This window comes from Podarcis muralis, chromosome 14 (genome assembly GCF_964188315.1).
Source record: "Podarcis muralis chromosome 14, rPodMur119.hap1.1, whole genome shotgun sequence".
In the NCBI taxonomy this organism is placed as follows: Eukaryota; Metazoa; Chordata; class Lepidosauria; order Squamata; family Lacertidae; genus Podarcis; species Podarcis muralis.
The window spans coordinates 48,753,170-48,774,567 of NC_135668.1; the positions used below are offsets into that span (position 1 = coordinate 48,753,170).

The window sequence follows — 21,398 nt, forward strand, 5'->3', positions numbered from 1 at the left end:
GTCTCCAAGGTGCTGCTGGGCAATTTGTTTATTTATTTTGACTGCATCAGACCAACACGGCTCCCCACCTGAATCTTGACTGCTATGTGTTTCACATCCCACACCAGTCAGGCAAAAAATACTCAAGGAGGGTTTGGCCAAGGGAGGGTCCCAAACAGAGGGCAATATACAGAAATCTGGAAAGCTGCATTTGGTGCAATAGCCTGAGATTCCCCACCTGTGGGCTAAGCCAAGAATCGTGGTGAGGAAGAGCAAAAATGGCCCAGATTGGTGCATTCGCAGAAACTCATTAATTAGGTTTTGCTGTGCTGTGTCAACAAGTCCCGATATAAGAAAGCTTCTTAGCAATATCCCAGCCTCTCCAGGTCATCTGTCATGGATCCTGTTTGCTGATCAGGTGTGGCACCCTAATAAGTCTGTGTCGCTGTCTAAATATTTGCAATTTTGCCTGGTTGTTTCAACATGTTGAAAAGTCTCTCTGGCTCAAAGGTTTTGGCAGCCAGCAAGACTCCTTGATCCAGGACAAAGTACGGCAGTACCTGGTTACAGAATCGTAGAATTGTATCGTTGGAAGGAACTCTGGGGGTCGCTAGTCCAACCCCCTGCAATGCAGGAATCTCAGTTAAAGCGTCCATGACAGATGGCCATCCAGGGTTAACTATTTCCATTTCCTTTTATTTATATGCAAAAATTTCTGAACCACCAGCATTAAGAAAAATATATCACCCATAGTCCTGGCTATAAAATAACTACAGTGATGGATTTTGGTGGTTATCGATATTATTACTACACAGGGCTTGTAGCATATTCAGCATATTTCACCTGCTTTATTTGAGCCATCCTTACAAGATGTAAGGTAGGATATGATTATTCACCCCCATGGAGTAGGGGAAAGAGGCAAGGAGAATAGAGGTCTGCCAGCTACTCAGAAAAGAGGATCCTGGTGTGCTTGTAATATGTTAAGAGTTTGGGGCTTAGGGTGGAGTCCTGGGGACCAGAGAGAGAGGCCTGGAGGGGGACATTTAGCCCCTGAACCCGAAGTTCCTCTCCCCCTGATGTAAATAATAACAGATAATAAATTTTCAGGGTTAATGAATACCCAAAGCATGACTGCTCACAGCTTTCTTCCCCTTTTCGTGTTTCATAAACAGGGACCACAACTGCTCTGCTACGGGTCCAGGGTGCAAATGTCCGTGGGAAGAGGCAAAAGCGGTTCCTCGCAGCAGAAAACCCCGGGAGACGGCAAATACCAGCAGGATGGAAGCCGGGCCAAAAAGCAACCCCCAGGCCCAGCCAGCCAGCCGTACTGGCAGAGCAAAGGTTTCGGCACCTCCAAGAACGCACAAGCCGGCCGCTTCTCCCAAGGAAGGAGCAGCCCCTCACGAGCAATCTCCGCCACAGAAGCCCAGAGGGCGGCGGAAGAAATAAGGACACCCTTTGGCATCCCGCTGTCCAAACTGTCGGAATCCAAGCACCTAAAGAACAAGGTGTCTCCCTGGTCCGATGCCAAGAGGAGGCAGCCAGGAACCAGCAACCACAAAGAGCAATAGGACGGGAGATGGTCGCCCTGGGACGCTGAGAAAGAGCCCTGCCAGGGTCCGGGGAGGGACCCCCCACGAAAGTGGGGTTGCTTTGCAACAGTGCGCTCGCCCGGCGGGGAGAGGGGGGCTTACCTGGTCTGTGCACCAGTACCACGTGGCCACGACCGAGAGCCCAAAGGTCATTCCGGTCCAGGGCAAGTCTCCGGAGACGGGATCCCGGAAGAGGTGCATCGCATCGAGCCTGGGCACGTGGCAGGTTGTGTTGGGGATGATCTTAGACGGCACGGCCTTTAAGTAAGCTTCTTCCAGGTTCTGGTAGCCGCCGATCTCGCCGAAAGCTTTGCAAGGGATAGAGGGGGTGGGGAGAGGCAATGATTTCAAATAGATATACCAAAACAGGAACAAAGGCTCACCTCTTCCTTCGCTTCCCACCGCGACTTTTAGCGCTGCAAGAAAAACAACCGCCTTGGTGCAATGTCGGCACGCTTTCCTGTTCCAGCACCCGGGAGTGGGGATTTGGTAGTGTAACTCGCAAGCACGGTGGGTGTGCTGCGTTTCCTGAAATCTCTAGCTCCCTTTGGTGGAGCAGGGGCTGCGTTGCAGGCAGAAGGTTGCAGGTTTGGTCCCTGCCATTGCTGGTTAGACTGGCTGGAGCTAGAAGTAATTGATGGGAATATCCTTGGCCTGAAGCCCTGGGGAATAGCTGCCAGCCAGTGTAGGCACACTCTAGCCTGGATGGATTTGGTATAAGGCATGGAGAGGGAAGCTTTTTGCCCCTAAGTGGTACAGGTAGGGAACTGTGTGTGTGTGCATAGGCACCAACTCTAAGGGGCCCAGATCACTTTGCCGCCCCCCAACAAAATATGGGGGGGGCCAGCTCATCCCCAGTGTTGAGAACAATCAGTTGTGGAGGAGGCTGATCGCAAAGCCAGGCGCAGCGCAGCTTCCATGGCTGTCGGGGAGGGGAGGGGGGAGCAGCCCCCAGCTGTGGCAGCAGCAGGAGGAGGAGGAGGAGACTGAGTGCCAGGGTAGAGGAGCCTCCAGCCATTGAAGCCTCGCTGACATCATGTTCAGCTCCACCCCTGGCATGTCCTGGCATCCCACACATGTCATGTATGCATCACCGGCCCCCCAATCTTCTGCTCAAGTTGGCGCCTCTGGCTGCAAGCCTGTGGGTGTGGCTAGAGTCAATGGTGGGTGGGGCCATTCACACACACACACACACTGCACACTGGCCCTCGTCTTCATCAGAGGTGGCCGTCTCTCCCCGTGCCGTCCTCCCCATTACAACTGTGTCAGCCCACCCAGCGGTCGGGGAGCAATAATAATAACAATTTATTATTTATACGCCGCCCGTCTGGCTGGGTTTCCCCAGCCACTCTGGGCGGCTCCCAACAGAATATTAAAAACACGATAAAACATCAAACATTAAAAGCTTCCCTAAACAGGGCTGCCTTCAGATGTCTTCTAAAAGTCAGAGAGTTGTTTATTGCCTTGACATCTGACGGGAGGGCGTTCCACAGGGCGGGCACCACTACCGAGAAGGCCCTCTGCCTGGTTCTCTGTAACCTCACTTCTCGCAGTGAGGGAACTGCCAGAAGGCCCTCGGAGCTGGACCTCAGTGTCCGGGCTGAACGATGAGGGTGGAGACGCTCCTTCAGGTATACTGCGCTGAGGCTGTTTAGGACTTTAAAGGCCGCGCTGGGGGGTGACTGAGGGCCACACACAGCCCACTGGGCACAGGCGGCCCACATGGCAATCAAGGCAATTCCTAAACCATTTAAGCAGGAGATTCTGGGTTTATTTTGGGCAGAGAGGTACAGCCAATTAGGGTCAGGGACTAGGAGTTGGATTCCTCTTCAACCAGGTGATGAAGCTAAGGACTCTGAACCTAAAGAGGACGGGCGTATGATTCTATATAGGGCCAGCCCCAGAAGTGCTGCTACCCACTTAACCTGTGGGGTAAACACACACACACACCAGGGATGTGTTCTGACTCAGAGGACTCTGGAGACCCTGGAAGACCTGAACCTTCCCTGCTCCGTCACAGTAGGACAGGCATCCCCAAACTTGGCCCTCCAGATGTTTTGGGACTACAATTCCTATCATCCCTGACCACTGGTCCTGTTAGCTAGGGATGATGGGAGGTGTAGTCCCAAAACTTCTGGAGGGCCGAGTTTGGGGGTGCCTGCAGTAGGAGATGGTTGGGAAAGGCTGTGTCCCTTTAAGTCAAGTATTAAATTAATTATTGAATTATTAAATTGAATTAAAGTTGGTGAGAAGAATCAGGCTACACCTGGTTCCATTATGGGCTGGGTTGCAACTTGTTCCTGGGCCAACTTCAGAGACAGAACCTGCCTTGTGTCCTGCCTGTATTTTGTCCCACCTTGCCCTGTAACCAGCCCGGATCTCACCCTGTCCTACAGCCTCTTGGGCCTTGGCACAAGACAAGCGGATAAACGTATTCTTCATATGTACAAGTTTTGAGATTCACACCTTCACAGTTAAAGGGATCACAGATAGCAGGTGATGCGAAAGAGAACCACTCGTCCCTGAGACGGTGAAGAGCAACTGCAAGTTGGGCTATGCAGTCCTGGGCAAAGGGAATCGATTGCCCGAATCAGCATTCTGTTTCGGATGTTGCCTGATCATCAAGGGAGGTTAGCAAAGGCTGAATCAGATTGCCCCCCCCCCCAAAAAAAGTTGCAACAATGGTGATGAGGACTGAGTCACCCCGGGGTTTGCAACCCTTCCAGGGTGAGCCAACAGCTTCCCCAGACGAAAGCCCGCTTTTGCAAAGACATTGTGTCCCGAACCAAAACAAGCGCCCACAAATACCGCAGATTAAGGCCGCTCTCTCGGGAAAGTTAATGATTTGAAGCAGTTTGCAAAGGGGGCAGGATTTGTGGCCTTTGTCTTGAGCGTCAACGGGAATTAGTGGCCGGGTTCTTTTCAAAGCCTCGTCATGGCAACCACGCAGCAAGCCGCCCAACCAGGGCGTGGGCAGGATTACCACATGATCCGTCCCCCTTCAATGGTGGCTTTAGATGTAAGCTCCAGAGTATCGGCTGATTTAATGGGCTGCGGGGGCCGGTTCAAGGCGTTGGGCTGACTGAGGTCAGAAAGCCAAAATGGCGCCCAAACCCATTAACTGACCTGGGACACAAGAAGTTTCTCTGCACAAGCTTTTCACTAAAACGATTATCACAAACAAAAGCAACGGTGCGTGTTGGTTTACTCGGAACCTTCTTAATTTATTCTGCAGCTCAAACCCACTCGTATCATGTCCACATACCGCACGTTTCAAGCACGTTTAGACCCCTTTGGCAGTCGTGGATTTCTGCTCCCCAAGAATTCCAGGAACTGTAGTCTATCCCTCACTAAGATACAATTTCCAGCAGCCTACACAAACTGCAAGGGATGCGGGTGGCGCTGTGGGTTAAACCACAGAGCCTTGGGCTTGCCGATCAGAAGGTCAGCGGTTCAATCCCCGCGACGGAGTGAGCTCCTGTTGCTCGGTCCCTGCTCCTGCCAACCTAGCAGTTCGAAAGCACGTCAAAGTAGATAAATATGTACCGCTCCGGCGGGAAGGTAAACAATGTTTCCGAGCGCTGTTCTGGTTCTCCAGAAGCGGCTTAGTCATGCTGGCCACATGACCCGGAAGCTGTACGCCGGCTCCCTCGGCCAATAAAGCGAGATGAACGCCACAACCCCAGAGTCAGCCACGACTAGACCTAATGTTCAGGGGTCCCTTTACCTTTTTGCACAAACTGCAAGCAAACTATAGTTCCCATTATTCTTGGCGAGAGGGGAGGAGCTGTGTGCTTTACTTGTGTGGCATGGATTTGAATTCAGATAGTATATACTAAACATCATGAGGTTTTTTTTCTTGGGGGGGGGGTTAGAGAGAGAAAGCCATGCACCACAGTCCAGTTCTTCCTCATTAGGGGTTTAGCATGGAAACTCCCTGTTTCCTTTGTTTCTATATACAGGGCACCCACAGGACAGTGTCATCCATTTCCCCTTTGGTTCTTTCTTCCCTCCACCCCCAGAAAGATAGAAGAGGAACTCTGTCTCCACAGGGGCAGATGACTTTAGCCCTTCTCTTTTCTTTCTTTCTTTCTTTCTTTCTTTCTTTCTTTCTTTCTTTCTTTCTTTCCCCTCATTTTTAACTTGGGCAGTGACGTATCGTGGTAGTGAACTTACAACCGCATTATCTATGGTTGTATTCTGCATTTAGCATGAACTCTGGAACTGTATACACAATTCTGAACAAACTAAGCCGGAGGTATACACTTGAGTATACACTTTCAGAGTTTGAGCTAAATACATTATCTCTGGTAAATGAGCCGCATAGCAGAGCTTTTCAAACTGTGTGTCACGACACATTAGTGTGTCGGCTGCAATGTGTAAGTGTGCTGCGCAAATGCTCCTCCGGTTTGCTAGCAAAACTGAATTGACATGTCACAAAATGATGCACGTCTAAAAAGTGTGTCATCAGCATGAACAGTTTGGAAAGCTCTGCGCTAGAGGGGTCATGGAAAATTTTGTCCCAGGCTTTTTAGACTCATCTACCCATGAAACCAAAGGGTTGTGGCAGGTTGTGCCAGGTGTGAAATATCTTGGCGTTATTTTCAGATCTCCTACCCCAGTAACTACACACTAAACCACTCTGACTCCATAGGGGAAATAGCAAAGCTAAAGAACAACTGCCCTTGGGGAATCAGGACATTAGGGGCGTATATGTGTAAATGCAATGTCCTTTGCACCCATAAGGAACAGGAAATAGCCAAGCTTCCCCCAAGGTTAAAGATGTGCTGCTGTTCTCAAGACTTCTTTTAAAAATCTAACTAGATACGCACTCCAGCACAACTGGTTCCTGCGGTTGGCGCAGGAGTTTGCCTCATTGTACAGCCTCCAAAGAAATTGTTTACAAATGTAAAAAGGTAAAATAAAAATTATAATGTTCCAAAAATGGTGGAAAGTTGCATCTGTGTTCATTCTATAAACTCTCACTCTTTCCCTGTCTATTTAGTGCTGTGCCATATATATATATGAAGAGTCAGAAGACAAGTACTTGCCCCAAGGAGATTACAATTTAGAAAACAGGCAATGGAGGAAGTGGGAGATGCATAAGCATCCTGATTTGAGCGGGACATCCCGGAACTACGGAAGCCATCCCGGCTTCTGATTGGATCCCGAAATGTCCTGTATTTTGGTGCACCACTCTGGTGCAAGTCAGAAGAGATCCTATGATCTTTCCTTAGGCGGGGGGGGAGTAAGCAGAGTTGGGCCCCCACAGGCAGGCCTTACCTGTTACTGTCATGATGGTGGCTCCAATGACCATGATGAGAGTTTGCAGAGCATCTGTATAGATGACAGCCGCCAGCCCACCTGCGGACAGTAGACCGGGGAGAGCAGATCTGAATTGCAGAGCTGAGTTTTGATCAGCACAATTTGGGGTGCTTCCAGTCCCTCCCCATGTTTCTAACAGAGGGAGCCCTTTAGAACTTGGGGAGGGGGCTGAAATTTGGGGTCAGTTCACATTAGTGCAAATTCACCTAATTTGCAGTTCCCAAAGCAACGTGCATCCTGGCACACCCATCCCAAATTTGCACTGCACTGAAAAATAGGTGTTTGCAAAATGCATATATTAAGGAAATATTTACATGAGTGTAACATGAAAAAAATGCATTCTGTCAGGGGAGATTGTGTGCAGAATACAATAATAATAATAATAATAATAATAATAATAATAATAATAATAATAATTTTTTATTTATACCCCGTCCTTCCCGGTTCAGAAAACCAGGCTCAGAGTGGCTAACAACAAATTTAAAACACTTAATTGATGCAACAAAAAACAGCATAAAATACAGTATAAAACGTGATTAACAATAAATTCAGATAAATTCAGATAAATTCACAATATGTGAATTATTAGGAAAAAACGGCACACAAATAATTTTGACGCCGTTTGCACAAGGCTCTCCCCAAAAGACAAAGGGGGAGACCAGAAAACAGATGGTGCCTTGGAAACAGGGGGGAACTGGAGAGCACATGACAGGGAAGGGAGACCTACGACCTTCCAGGTGTTCGTTTGCTTATTTGTTTACAGATTTCTAATCTGCACATCCATTTAAAAAAAAAGCAAAGTGGAATATGACATATAAAAACCAACCAAGATTTCCATAAAAACATCAATAAAACATCAGCAAATACCAATTGGATTAGAAAAAGAAGATCCATCTTACAAGGGCCTGCAGAACCAGAAAGGGTTTAAAAAGTTGTCTGAAGGAAGCAAGGGATGGTTCTTGCCAAACCAGAGTTTTTGCCCACAGCTTGCTTGGTACCTGGGACCATGTTTCATGTGTGAAGCAAGTTCCACCACACCCTCCAAGCGTCCCTATTTTCCAGGGATGTCCCTGATTTAGAGAAGCCGTCCTAGTTTCTGATTTGATCCCGGAATGTCCCACTTTCCCCCAGGATGTCCCTGTTTTCATGGGAGAAATGTTGAAGGGTATGGAGTTATCCAACCCCTGAGCCGTCTGGAGGCAATCTTGCATAGGGAAGTTTTTAATGTTTAATGTTTTATTATGTTTTTCTATATGTTGGAAAGGACGCGGGTGGCGCTGTGGGTTAAACCACAGAGGCTAGGGCTTGCCCATCAGAAGGCCAGCGGTTCGAATCCCCGCGATGGGGTGAGCTCCCGTTGCTCGGTCCCAGCTCCTGCCAACCTAGCAGTTCAAAAGCACGTCAAAGTGCAAGTAGATAAATAGGTACCACTCCAGCGGGAAGGTAAACGGCGTTTCCGTGTGCTGCTCTGGTTCACCAGAAGCGGCTTAGTCATGCTGGCCACATGACCTAGAAGCTGCTCCCTTGGCCAATAAAGCGAGATGAGCGCCGCAACCCCAGAGTCGTCCGCGACTGGACCTAATGGTCAGGGGTCCCTTTACCTTTACCTATATGTTGAAAGCCACCCAGAGTGGCTGGGGCAACCAATTCAGATGAGAAGGGTATAAATAATAGAATCATTATTAAGGAATGGGACGTCCCTATTTTCAAGGGAGAAATGTTGGAGGGTATGATCCACCGGGCATCTTACCTGCAATGGTGTAAATGGCAGTGACGACCAGCATCAGGACGGTGGAAAGGTAGAGATTCCAGCCTAGGCACACTTGTACAAATAGGGCTCCTGAATACAAGTCTGTCTGCAGGGGTAAAGAGAGGCAACATCAGGTTATTGGGGGAGGGTGGGATGCTCAGCTAGGACAGGCAAAAGCCGCTTCAGAGCTTTGCCATGCTTTAAACCAGGGGTCAGCAAACTTTTTCAGCAGGGGGCAAGTCCACTGTCCCTCAGACCTTGAGCGGGGCCGGACTATATTTTGGGGAGGGAAATGAGCAAATTCCTATGCCCCACAGAGATGCATTTTAAATAAAAGCACACATTCTGCTCATGTAAAAACACCAGGCAGGCCCCACAAATAACCCAGAGATGCATTTTAAATAAAAGGACACATTCTGCTCATGTAAAAACACGCTGATTCCCGGACTGTCCGCAGGCCGGATTTAGAAGGCGATTGGGCCAGATCCAGCCCCTGGGCCTTAGTTTGCCTACCCATGCTTTAAACTAACACCTGAATTATTCGTTTTAATAGCTATTTCGGTACCATCAGCCCACAGTGAAGGAAGCTGCTTCGTCTGATAGATTTCCAGCTGTCCTTCAATATTGGGTTACAAGCACGGGAAGCAATAGGCCTAGATTGCCACTTTTTCTGCAGACCGAGGCTCTTGTGCCGTTTAACAGCTGGACATCATTAAGGTACAAAGGTCCGCCCTACTGAATTCTCCCTGCCAAGGTGTCGTTCGCAGCCTAGAGCTTCCCAATGGGGACATCTGGTTGCCCCACTGTGGAAAACACAAAACTTGACTGTAATTTTTGGTCAGATTCTGCTGGGCTCCTTCCTGAGGGGTGATCAGCACTCTTAGCCCTGTGTTTGTAGCACAAGCAGAGACCAGGTCTTAAAACCAGAAGATGGCTAGAAATTCAACAGATTCCCATCACTGGGGTGGAGTGGAGGAGTTGCATGTGTTAACTTCCAGCCTCTTATGTGACCTGATAAGGGACTCATCATATTTTGACACATAAGAAACGCCTGCTAAATCAGGCCAATTTCCCATCTGGTCCAACATCTGACCAACCGGCTGTTTGTGCGAAACCCTCAAGAAAGGACCCGGGCGACAAAAGAAGAATGGAGGATGAAGTTGATGGATTATGCAGAATTAGATAAATTAACAGGAAGGATTCGAAACCTGCGGGATCAGAGATTCTTAGAAGACTGGAGTAAATATATGAACTATTTGAAAAGTAATTGTGATGAACAGATTACGCTGGTAGGACTGCAAGAAGTTTTGTAAGGTGGGTTATTTGAAATATTACAAGGAAGACGATGAAAAGAATTATTAGTTAAGGACAATTAAATGTAATATAGAAATTAAGAAATGCAGAATAAGTGATAAAGAACGGAAAATCATCAGAGGTGTTGACGGAAGTCTAAAACATTGTATAAGGTGAGAAGATATGTTGTATGACTGTTGGAACTGATATGTTAAAAAATCAATAAAAATGTGTATAAAAAGAAAAAAGAAAGGACCAGGGTGGAAGATCAACAATCTCTTCTCTCCACCTGGCCTACCTTACAGAGTTGTTGTGGTGATAGAATTGGGAGGAGAAGAGCAAACTGTCTTCAGCTCCTCTTAGGAAAGATGGGGTATAAATGCAATAATAAATAAAGTTTTTTTTTAAAAAAAATAAACCTGGAGCTGGAGCATCTCAACAACACATTTGGGAAGGGATAAACATGTTTCCACCTGAACAATGAGAACTAGAAACTTGTTTTGGAGGAAAGCTTGGTGAGCGGAAGCTGGCTGGGTCCGATGGGAGTTGGAGTCCAGGGTGGGGAGATATGACTGAGACCAAGTACTCAGTGGTTGATACTCTTACACAGGCCTGCTTGTCAACAAGACTTAAGGGGCAGTTTTGAGGCAGCAAGAAATTCCAGGTGAGATTTTCGACATCTCAGTCTCATTATCTGGCTTGGCAGGGAGGAGAGGCACGCCCAACGGCAGGTAGGCACAAAGAAAACCATTGAGAAACCAACCGGCTCACCAAATGAGATTCCTTTCTGTCTCCCAACCCAGGGGGAGTTTCAGAGCTTTGGATTCCAAACGCAGAAGGGTACGGGCGATACTGACTGCCAACAACTGCTGTGGGCCAGAACCATCGGGTCTGGTGACAGGCCCCTTTGCAAATCCCCTTCAGCCGATATCCCTAGAAGTAGGGGCCACCCTACAAAATGGGGGAACTGTTGATTCATGGGCAGGTGTGAGAAAAAGTCTTCTTCACCCAGCAGCAAATTAACTTGCGGAACTCACAGCCACAAGGTGTGGTGTCTTCAACAGCTGTGAAAGAGGACTGGACGTATTCACAGAGGAGAAAGAGAAGCTGTGTTAAAAGCTGTTAGCCACTGTGGTTAGGACCAGAAGTTCTGGATGATTTGGTTGTGTCTCAAAGCTGCAGTCTTTTGGTGCTCATGATCTGTTGAACTCACAGAACCATAGAGTTGGAATAGACTCCGAGAGTCATTGAGTCCAATGCCCTGCAATGAGGGAACCTGCCCACAGCCATCCCTGGGTGGGTTCGAACCACCAACCTTCTGGTTAAAAGCCAGATGCACTGCCCATTGCACCACAGAGGACGAGTTCTTTGGGTCTTGAAAGAGGGCGATATAACTGGCTGCTAAAGGCACTCATGGTAACTAAACATCTTACATCGGATCCTCCAAGTGTCCCTATTTCCCAGGGACAGTCCCGGATTTACAGAAGCCATTCTGGTTTCTGACTTGATCCAGGAATGTCCCCCTTTTCCTTAGGACGTCCTTATTTTCATCAAATAAATATTGGGGGGTATGGATCTATGCTACCCCTGAGCCAAGGAGATAACTATACAACCTTCAGAAGACACCCCTGTATGGGGAAGGCTTTCAATGTTGAATGTGTTTTGATATATGTTGGAAGCCAACCAGAGGGGCCCCAGAAGAGACTTTAGCCCACATTGCTTAAACATTTTGGGTGTAGTAGACCCAATTTGAGCCACATGGAATTGAGTCAAATGGATTGATTTTTGTTGCTGTATATATTTCAGCAATCCCCAAGTTTGGAGTCAGTAGCACAGATGTTGTAAGGGTGTGATGGAACAAACCCCGTTGAAGAAGATAACGGTGGTTACCCAGAACTTGTTGCTGGTTGCAAAGACCACCTTCTCATAAGCTGCCGGCTGAGTCATGTCTTCTGCCCATTGTATAACTGGGGCGTTTGTGTGTGTATAGACCTCTCCTTCCAGTACGGAAGTGCATACCCTCCAACATTTCTCTGCTGAAAATAGGCACGTCCTATTCCATAATCATGATAATAATAATAATAATAATAATTTTATTATTTGTACCCTGCCCATCTGACTAGGTTGACTACGTTGCCCCAGCCACTCTGGGAGGCTTCCAACATATATAAAAACATAATAAAACATATAGCATTGGGAGGGGGACTTCCCTTCCCAATGTCTTCCATTAGATGTCTTCTAAAGGTTATTTATCCCCTTGGCTCGGGGGTCAAACCAGCTTAACTAGAACAATGGCTCCGCGTTCTGGAGGAGCCCTGGGCATATGAGTCTTCACAGGCACCATCCTCACTGCAGCAGGTCCAGGGGGCTTTCTGTAGTGGGGGCCTTGTTAGAGTGGCATAGCATGGATTGCCAGCGCCCGGTGGGAGGGAAATGGATGGAGTACACATGCGAATTCAACTGCCTAACGGTACCTACAACCCCCAGGAGATCACAGCCACAGAGACAAGGAAAGAAGAGTTGTTCCATTGTCTGGAGAGGTCGCTTCCTGGTTCGCATGGAGAAGCCGTTTTCAACAGAGCCCAAAGACGGAAGCATGCAGCTGTGTTGAGGCAGCACCGGATGTTGAAATTTTGCACCTCTAACAATTTTGCACCCATGTAGCCCCCCCCCCACCGCACTATGCCACTGCCCTGCTAGGCTGCACCCTCTCAGCAGATGCCTGATCATGCCAGCCTCTGGCATCAGCCAGCAAAGCAGGTGGTCTTCATTTAGCCAGATGGCTACAGATAAGCTTCCTTCAGCCTCATTGCACTGAATTTTAATGAGCTTTTTCTCAATCCCTAAAACCTGCCTCCTCCGAAATCACACAGGCAAGGGGGGGAGGGCGATTGCTTTCATCTAATTCAGAGGTTCTCAACCCGTGGGTCCCCCGATGTTGTTGGACTACAACTCCCATCATCCCTGAGCTCTGGCCTTGCTAGCTAGGGGTGATGGGAGCTGTAGTCCAACAACATCTGGAGACCCACAGGTTGAAAAAGGCTGATTCTAATTCCTTTCTCTGTTGTTGTTGTTTTGCCAGCTCAGCAAAAATAAAATAAAAAATTGCTGGCCTCCTGTCCCCTCCAGGCAGAGCGACGGAGGCAGCAACGCGGAAGGCGGCAGGTGGGGCTGCCCGGCATTTTCACTCTTTCAACTTGAACAGATTTGTTCTCTTGGCACCTGCCCCGCCTTTGAATCGCCTGCCAAGTCGCTTCTTCATGCTTGGCTCCAAAGCCAGCTGCACACTCTGGCTACAAAAAAGAGAGAGCGCTTCTGTTGACTCCCCAGCTGTCCTCAGAGAAGGGGTGGGCCACGAGGCCGAGCAGACACGTGTGGCAAAAAGAGATGGTTAAATTGGGAGGGATCTCACAAGCCTGGGGGGCACAGGAGCCTCCCCACGCTCAGGTCAACTGGACCTTAGTATCTTAGTTCACTGCTGAGAGACCTTTCAGAAACTGGAGGTTCCTCATGAGGGCTAGCAATGTGGTTAGCATGCAGAACCCCCCAAAAGGCTCCCGGAAAAATATAATAAACTGTATGTCCACAACCAGTCCTACACAACCGCAAGCTCGCTATGTAGTGTTTCACAAGCTTCTCTCTGAGTCGCATAAACTATGAAACTCATTGCCCCAGGAGGCAGTGATGGCCCGCAGCTTAGATACTGCTACTAATAATAATTTTATTAATTATATGCTGTCTATCTGGCTGGGTTGCCTCAGCCATTCCAACAGATATGGAAATGTAAGAAAACATCAAACATTAAAAGCTTCCCTATACAGGGCTGCCTTCAGATGTCTTCTGAACGTTGTGTAGTTCTTTATGTCATTGACATCTGGCAGGAGGGCGTTCCACAGGGCGGGTGCCACCACCAAGAAGGCCCTCTGCCTGGTTCCCTGTAACCTCACTTCTCACAGTGAGGGAACCGCCAGAAGGCCCTTGAAGCTGGACCTCAGTGTCCGGGCTGAGTGATGGGGGTAGAGATGCTCCTTCAGGTATATAGGGCTGAGACCGTTTAGGGCTTTAAAGGTCAGCACCAACACTCAGAATTGCACTCAGAAATGTACTGGGAGCCAGTGTAGGTCTTTCAGGACCGGTGTTATATGGTCTCGGCGGCCACTCCCAGTCACCAGTCTAGCTGCCGCATTCTGGATTAGTTGTAGTTTCCGGGTCACCTTCAAAGGTAGCCCCACGTAGAGCGCATTGCAGTAGTCCAAGTGAGAGATAACTAGAGCATGCACCACTCTGGCGAGGCAGTCCACAGGCAGGTAGGGTCTCAGCCTGCGTACCAGATGGAGCTGATAAACAGCTGCCCTGGACACAGAATTGCCCTGTGCCTCCATGGACAGCTGTGAGTCCACAGTGACTTCCAGGCTGCACACCTGGTTCTTTAGGGGCAAATTGAATACAAATTGTTGGAAACCGCCGGAGGGGAGAGGGCTCCTGTGCTTGGATCCTGCCTGTAGGCTTCTGCTTAGCCACTTTGAGAACAGGAGGCTGGCCTAGATGGGCCACTGGCCTGATCCTGCTCTTCTTACATTCAGCTTTCCGCTTGCAATATGAGGATAACACATTAGCCTGCAGGATGTTTGCCAGGATGAAGTAGATTAAAAAAATGGAACACCTGAAACGTGCTAGAAATAGTGCTTTTTAAAAAATTGCTTCCAACCTGGGTTGCCTTGCACAAGGGCAACTGGAGGTTCTTCTGCAACTCTGGCTCCATACCCTATTCCCTGTCTGAGCCTCTCACTCCAATCTGCATGATTCAACTCCCTCTTCCAAGAGAAGGACGATCCATAAATCTGGCGGCAGCTATCAAGACGCCACCCGGGTGTGTGTGCACTTGTTGGTCAATATCTGACAGGTTGCAAAAGGGATGTCAGAAAGGAACGAGCTCACTTTGCTGGAGGAGCAGATAGACTGCAAAATCCTGAGCAAGTTCAAAGGGGCAATGCAGAATATTTGCTTTTTTCTGGAAATTAGGTTAGAGATCGACATCAAGCAGCTTGGACAGGATCCTGGGCTCTGGTCAAGACAGCGCTCTGTCCACGCTGCCAGCGATTTTTTGAAAATGTTCCGATTTTGAGCAAAGCCAGGCCAGAATGCTTTGCTGGCTGATGCCAACTATCACTGCCACTCGGGTACAGATGACTCCACTACTGGCAGCTGAATCTTATTTAACAAAAGAACAGAATAATAGCCTGTTGGATCAGGCCAACGGCCCATTCAGTCCAGCATCCTGTTCTCAGACTGGCCAACTAGATGCCTGTGGCAGGATCTGAGCACAAGAGCAGTTTGCAGGGGAGAGAGAGAGAGATAAAACTTTATTCGCATTAGCCAATGGCCACAGCGACAGTAAAACATTACAGTATACGCAGAAAAGGAAATTTGCTATAAAAGCACAATTTAAAGTCCTGAATCAGCCGTCAGTTAGTGGTCCTTATTCTGATCACCCCTGCTATGAACCTTTGCTGTTATCTGCTCATTTTGATCTGATAGAAGAAAGGACATTGTGGCGGTGGTTGAGCGCCCTGGGATGGTTAGTACGAGTGGGGTGATGATCTCGTTCCTCAGGTCTTTGTAGAGAGTGCAAGACAGGAGGACGTGTGCCGCTGTTTCGGTGCTACCGTCTCCACAGGGGCAAAGACGTTTCTCAGGCGGGATCTTTTGGAATCGACCCTCAAGTACCGCAGATGGCAAAACATCCAGTCTTGCAAGTGTAAAAGCACGTCTGTATTTTGGGATGATAAGTTTGTGCAGATATGGGGCCAGAGAATCAAAATGGAGAGGTGGAAACTGAACATACCAAAATTTCCTTATAGTGGCCAGGTTGTTCTGATGCTCGATATCTTTTAGATTTTGACCAGTTAGACTGTTTGCTTTAGTGGGGCCCAAAGTGAGTAGGTGCTGTGGGGATGGGCCACAAGTGTGAAGTTTTTGATAGACGGTTTTAAGCCAGGCACTTTTATGGGAGTCTTGAAGTACTAGGGATAGTAAACCAGGGGGAGAGCACAAGAGCAACTCTCCCCTCCAGTGGCAGAGCACAGCTGTTGTGGCTAGTCATTGATAGTGCTATCCTCCAAGAATTTCCCCAGTCCTCCTTAAAGCCATCCCGGTTGGTGGCCATCTCTGCCTCCTCTGGAAGGGAGTCCCACAGTTCAACGATGCACTGCATGAAAAAGTACCGTATTTTTTGCTCCATAAGACTCACTTTTTCCCTCCTAAAAAGTAAGGGGAAATGTGTGTGCGTCTTATGGAGCGAATTCAGGCTGCGCAGCTATCCCAGAAGCCAGAACAGCAAGAGGGATTGCTGCTTTCGCTGCGCAGCGATCCCTCTTGCTGTTCTGGCTTCTGAGATTCAGAATATTTTTTTTCTTGTTTTCCTCCTCCAAAAACTAGGTGCTTCTTGTCGTCTGGTGCGTCTTATAGAGCGAAAAATACAGTACTTTATTTTACCTGTCCAGCATTCAGCTTCATTGATTTTGGGAGCAAGGGAGAAAAGTTTTTTTTTTTCTCTCTGCTTTCTCTGTGCTGTGCATTATTTTAAAAAACTTTTGTTTCAACAGCGGTCCTCCACTGCGGGCAGCAGGCTAGTTAAGGAGGTGAATGGCAGGCCATGGATCACACAAACAACTCTGATCTCCTGGCTATTTCCCTCTGCTGGAGAGTCACTCAGAACAGCAAGGGGCCTCCCACCTGAGACTTGGGGGGAAATTTGGTTCAGTTCACACCGAAAGGGAAACCGATCAAATCTACAGTTTCCGAAACAATATGCAAAGTGAAACCCAGCTTTCCTTCAAAATTTGCACGTGTCTGAATTTTGCAATCTAGTTCTCTGGCCAATGTTAATAGAATTACAAAGGTTTGGAGGAAGACCATGAGCGGAAACAGCATACAAAAATGCACTATATTGCCGAAAATTGCCTACAATCATATGGACATTAGTAAAAAGCTATGTGCAAAAAAATGTACGAAAATTTCAAATTAAAATGCTGGTGAATTTCCATGAGGATTGTTTTGTTTTTCAAATAACGAAAGTTGCAAATTTCTGCAGAAATGTGAATAAACGAATTTAAGATTGGAAAAGGGGGAAACTGAAAGAAACTGGGCTGCTGAGAGTTGATAGGAGGCCCTTCTATTCCCCTCAAAAGGCTTTGATTCCCAGAGTTCCCTGGGAAGAGGGATTGATTGTGTTAGACACTCTGGGAATTGTTGCTCTGTGAGGGGAGTTACGGGGCAACTCTCTGCACCTTTCCCAAACTACAGCTCCCAGAATTCTTTGGGGGGAGTTGCAGCTGCTTAAAGTGGTACCAAAGTGTTTTAAATGTCAGGTATAAATGTGTCCTCAGTCCATATGCCCTAAAGCAGCCTTTCTCAACCTGTGGGTCCCCAGATGCTGTTGAACTACAACTCCCATCATCCCTAGCTAGCAAGGCCAGAGCTCAGGGATGATGGGAGTTGTAGTCCAACAACATCTGGGGACCCACAGGTTGAGAACCACTGCCCTAAAGGGACACAGCTACCCCTTCCCTCACTCTCCCCCCCTCTGGGCCCGATCCGTACACCCACCCAGAGGGAGAGCGCATGGCAAGTGGAAGGAGCACCTCCGTCCCCCTTGCTCAGAGAGAGCAGGCGAGGAAGATGCAACAGCAAGGAACAAGACCAGCTGTGGACCCCTTGCAGAACTGGGGGGTCCTTGACGGATACCCAGTGGTGCTTCTTGCTGGCGCCTGCCCTCTCTGAGGCAGCGCAAGGGCCCCAAACTACCTAGGCGCCCTTGTTTCATGCTCTGTCTGATCTCGTTTCAATCTGGGCAAGGAAACAACGCAAATGGATCTACAACCTGTTCCCTCTCCCCGCCGGAGCTTGCCCTGCCCCACGCCCTCTCCTGCAGCAACTTGGGAGGCATCAAACAAGTCGTCCGGGGCCCTCCCTTCTCTCTCCTCATGAGTCTTCACCCTCACACACAGCAGCCTTTTCCAAGTCAGATCACGCCAGCATTAGGTCACCCAGAAATATGAATGCTGTGCTGTTTTCCCGGGCCGGCTAAAAACCACAAAAGCTTTGCTCTGTTATTTTTCCTCATACGTTCCAGCAGTTCCTAATTCCTTAGACATCTGTCCCTGGCCAATTACCTGAATGGCCTCGGCCCAGTATACCTGAAGGAGTGTCTCCACCCCTATTGTTCAGCCCAGACACTGAGGTCCAGCTCCGAGGGCCTTCTGGTGGTTCCCTCACTGCGAGAAGTGAAGTTACAGAGAACCAGGCAGAGGGCCTTCTCGGTGGTGGCGCCCGCCCTGTGGAACGCCCTCCCATCAGATGTCAAGGAAATAAACAACTATCTGACTTTTAGAAGACATCTGAAGGCAGCCCTCTTTAGGGAAGCTTTTAATGTTTGATGTTTTATTGTGTTTTTAATGTTCTGTTGGAAGCTACCCAGAGTGGCTGGGGAGGCCCAGCCAGATGGGCAGGGTATAAGTAATAAATTATTATTATTATTATTATTATTATTATTATTATTATTATTATTATTATTAGAATTGTAGAGTTAGAAAGGACCACAAGGGTCATCTAGTCCAACCCCCTGCAATGCAGGAATCTTTCACACAACGTGGGGCTCAAACCCACCACCCTGAGATCTCACGCTCTATCGATTGACTGCCCTTTAATTTATCGCTGCTGCTGCCCTTTGGGGAAGTCTTGTCTAAACGATTAGAGTCGCCAATTTTCAGGGTTTAAACCAGGCTTCCTTGACCTCGGCCCTCCAGATGTTTTGAGGCTACAATCTCCATCATCCCTGACCACTGGTCCTGCTAGCTAGGGATCATGGGAGTTGTAGGCCAAAAACATCTGGAGGGCCGAGGTTGAGGAAGCCTGGTTAAAAACATTCTTCAGGGGCTGCAGAAAGAAAGAGCACTCCTGAATCAGATCAAGGGCTTGTCTGATAGTCCAGCATCCAGATTCTTGCAGTGGCCAACCAGATGTCGATAGACAGGCTACAAGCAGAGCATTACTGCAATAGACCTCTCTTCACATGCAATTGCCTTCAACTGGTATTCAGAAACATATCATGGCCCCATTCACGCCATACGTTTAAACTACAACACCACTTTAAACAGCCGTGGCTTCCCCCAAAGCATTCTGGGAGCTTTAGTTCATTGAGGGTGCTGGGGGTTGTTTGCAGGCCCCTATTCCCCTCCCAGAACTATAATTCCCAAAGTTCCCTGCAGAGAGGGATCAACTGCGCTCTGGGAATTGTAGTTCTGTCAGTGGAAAGAACAACGACTCTTTAAATCAAAACAAAATCAGCAATGAACTAAAAACAGATAGAAACATAGGCCAGCTTTCTAAATGTATGCATAGGCTTGTCTAAAGAAACATGTTTTAGTATGCGCCGAAAAGAGCACAGCGGAGGCGGCTGCCTGGTGTCAAGAGTCGGGGAGTTCCACAGTTTAGCTACACTAAATGGTCGATGAGGAACGGGTTTATGGGGCACTTGTAACAGGGACAGTTCCACCCATCAAAGCAGCCATGTGGGTATAACCGGGGCAAGGCGATTTCGCAGTTAAACCTGTCCCAAGTTGTTAAGGACTTTCTATTCTGATAGCAACCCTTTGAATGTGGCCTGGTAGCAAATCGGTACCGAGTGCAGATCTCGGAGCCTCCTTCGAAACACACAAGCGCTTGTGCCACCCCAGTGGTGCTGTTGCTTACAGAGCTCAGTTCCTGTTCTCGGTTCACACACCTGGACCACATCAGAGGCAGCGGGACGGGGTGAGACCTTACATTCTTTGCAGGATTACGGGCTGCTCTGGCATAACCCAAGCGCGGCACGCACCTCGCCCCTTCTTGGCATGGCAATGCCCCGGGGCTGAGGCCCAGGAGGCTGACAAGGGGGTGACCTACTTCAGCCTCTTGCCCTGGGATGCTGAGAACAGATCTGACATTTAAAGGCACCACCAGTTCCACAGGGCCATCGCAGGGGGGAAAGCGACAGAACAAGGAGTCCTGCACCCTTGAAGAGCAGCTGCAGATGAGCATTGTTGCTTAAATCAGGGAGCAACCTGACTTTTACCGGGGAACCAAACCAAGCCTGATCCCATAAGCTGCTGCGGTCTGAGAGGTACACCACCCTGTAGTTCCCCCTTCCGGCCAGAGCTCTGCGGTGGCGCCAGAGTCTAGCACCGCTCCAGCCCAGGGTTCAAGAGCTGCTGTGAGCCTGCCACCAAGTGGCCAGAGGAGGCAGTTGCAGGGAGGCCAGCAAGAAAGCCTCTGCATTGGCCAGAGCAAGTCGTGTGACCCTCTCCAACGCCCTATAAAAGCATGCTTGCCAGTGTTGCATATAGTTCCCTGTGTGAGAGAGAGCCATTGCTTCATTTCAGAAAACAACAGCTGGATTAGACCAAAGGTCCAGGGGTGGGACAGGAGCCAGATCCTTCCAGGCAATCCGCAGATGAGGCAGAGGCAGGGCAGCAGCCTTCCTCTGTCACTGTTTCTTCCCCCACCCCTGCAAACAGCTGTTATTCAGAGCAAGACTGCCCCTGCCCATGGAGGTTCAGCTTCACCGTGGACCAAAAGGGCACCAAATCAATTGCTGAACAGAGACTTGTGGAGACAGATTTCCAAGAGCTTCAAGGGACCATGTGGAGACCCTACTCCCCACTTTGGTCACCAAGATTACCATGCCACACTCAGGATCGTTCCTTTCGTTGTTGTTTAGTCGTTTAGTCATGTCCGACTCTTCGTGACCCCATGGACTAGAGCACGCCAGGCACTCCTGTCTTCCACTGCCTCCCACAGCTTGGTCAGACTCATGTTGCTAACTTCGAGAACACTGTCCCACCATCTCATCCTCTGTCGTCCCCTTCTCCTTGTGCCCTCCATCTTTCCCAGTATCAGGGTCTTTTCCAGAGAGTCTTCTCTTCTCATGAGGTGGCCAAAGTATTGGAGCCTCAGCTTCAGGATTTGTCCTTCCAGTGAGCACTCAGGGCTGATTTCCTTCAGAATGGAGAGGTTTGATCTTCTTGCAGTCCATGGGACTCTCAAGAGTCTCCTCCAGCACCATAATTCAAAAGCATCAATTCTTCGGCCATCAGCCTTCTTGATGGTCCAGCTCTCACTTCCATACATCACTACTGGGAAAATCATAGCTTTAACTATATGGACCTTTGTTGGCAAGGTGATGTCTCTGCTTTTTAAGATGCTGTCTAGGTTTGTCATTGCTTTTCTCCCAAGAAGCAGGTGTCTTTTAATTTTGTAACTGCTGTCACCATCTGCAGTGATCATGGAGCCCATGGATCTGCAGTGTTCATGGATCGTTCCTAAGTATGCCATTTCACCAGACTATCTCGGTGGGAGAGATGCAAAGCAGAAGTCCCATCTCCCCTGCTTTGTTGAAAGCCCACCTCCCTCGGGCAGCC

At 48.7% G+C, this 21,398-nt stretch overlaps 2 protein-coding genes and 1 non-coding gene across 8 annotated transcripts in view; 1 reads left to right on the forward strand and 2 right to left on the reverse strand.

Moving 5' to 3' along the window:
• The window catches only part of FAM83G (family with sequence similarity 83 member G), a 47,376-nt gene extending 40,860 nt beyond the window's left edge, over positions 1-6,516 (forward strand). For both annotated transcript variants that reach the window (XM_028706753.2, XM_028706754.2), the window contains exon 5: positions 1,152-6,516. In XM_028706753.2, coding sequence (XP_028562586.2) covers positions 1,152-1,550 — 399 coding nt within the window. In that variant the 3' untranslated portion in view covers positions 1,551-6,516. The remainder of the gene's footprint in view (positions 1-1,151) is intronic.
• Positions 1-21,398, reverse strand: part of SLC5A10 (solute carrier family 5 member 10) — a 95,702-nt gene that overhangs the window by 64,237 nt on the left and 10,067 nt on the right. For 3 of the 5 annotated variants that reach the window (XM_028706758.2, XM_028706755.2, XM_028706759.2), the window contains 3 exons: positions 8,647-8,752; positions 6,855-6,935; positions 1,674-1,879 (listed from right to left, as the gene is read on the reverse strand). In XM_028706758.2, the coding sequence (XP_028562591.2) occupies positions 1,674-1,879; positions 6,855-6,935; positions 8,647-8,752 (393 nt within the window). The remainder of the gene's footprint in view (positions 1-1,673; positions 1,880-6,854; positions 6,936-8,646; positions 8,753-21,398) is intronic. The other 2 variants (XM_077918659.1, XM_028706756.2) reach the window with 1 other exon arrangement.
• Positions 11,227-11,300, reverse strand: TRNAK-UUU (transfer RNA lysine (anticodon UUU)). The gene has a single exon. It is a non-coding gene; the product is annotated as a tRNA-Lys (tRNA).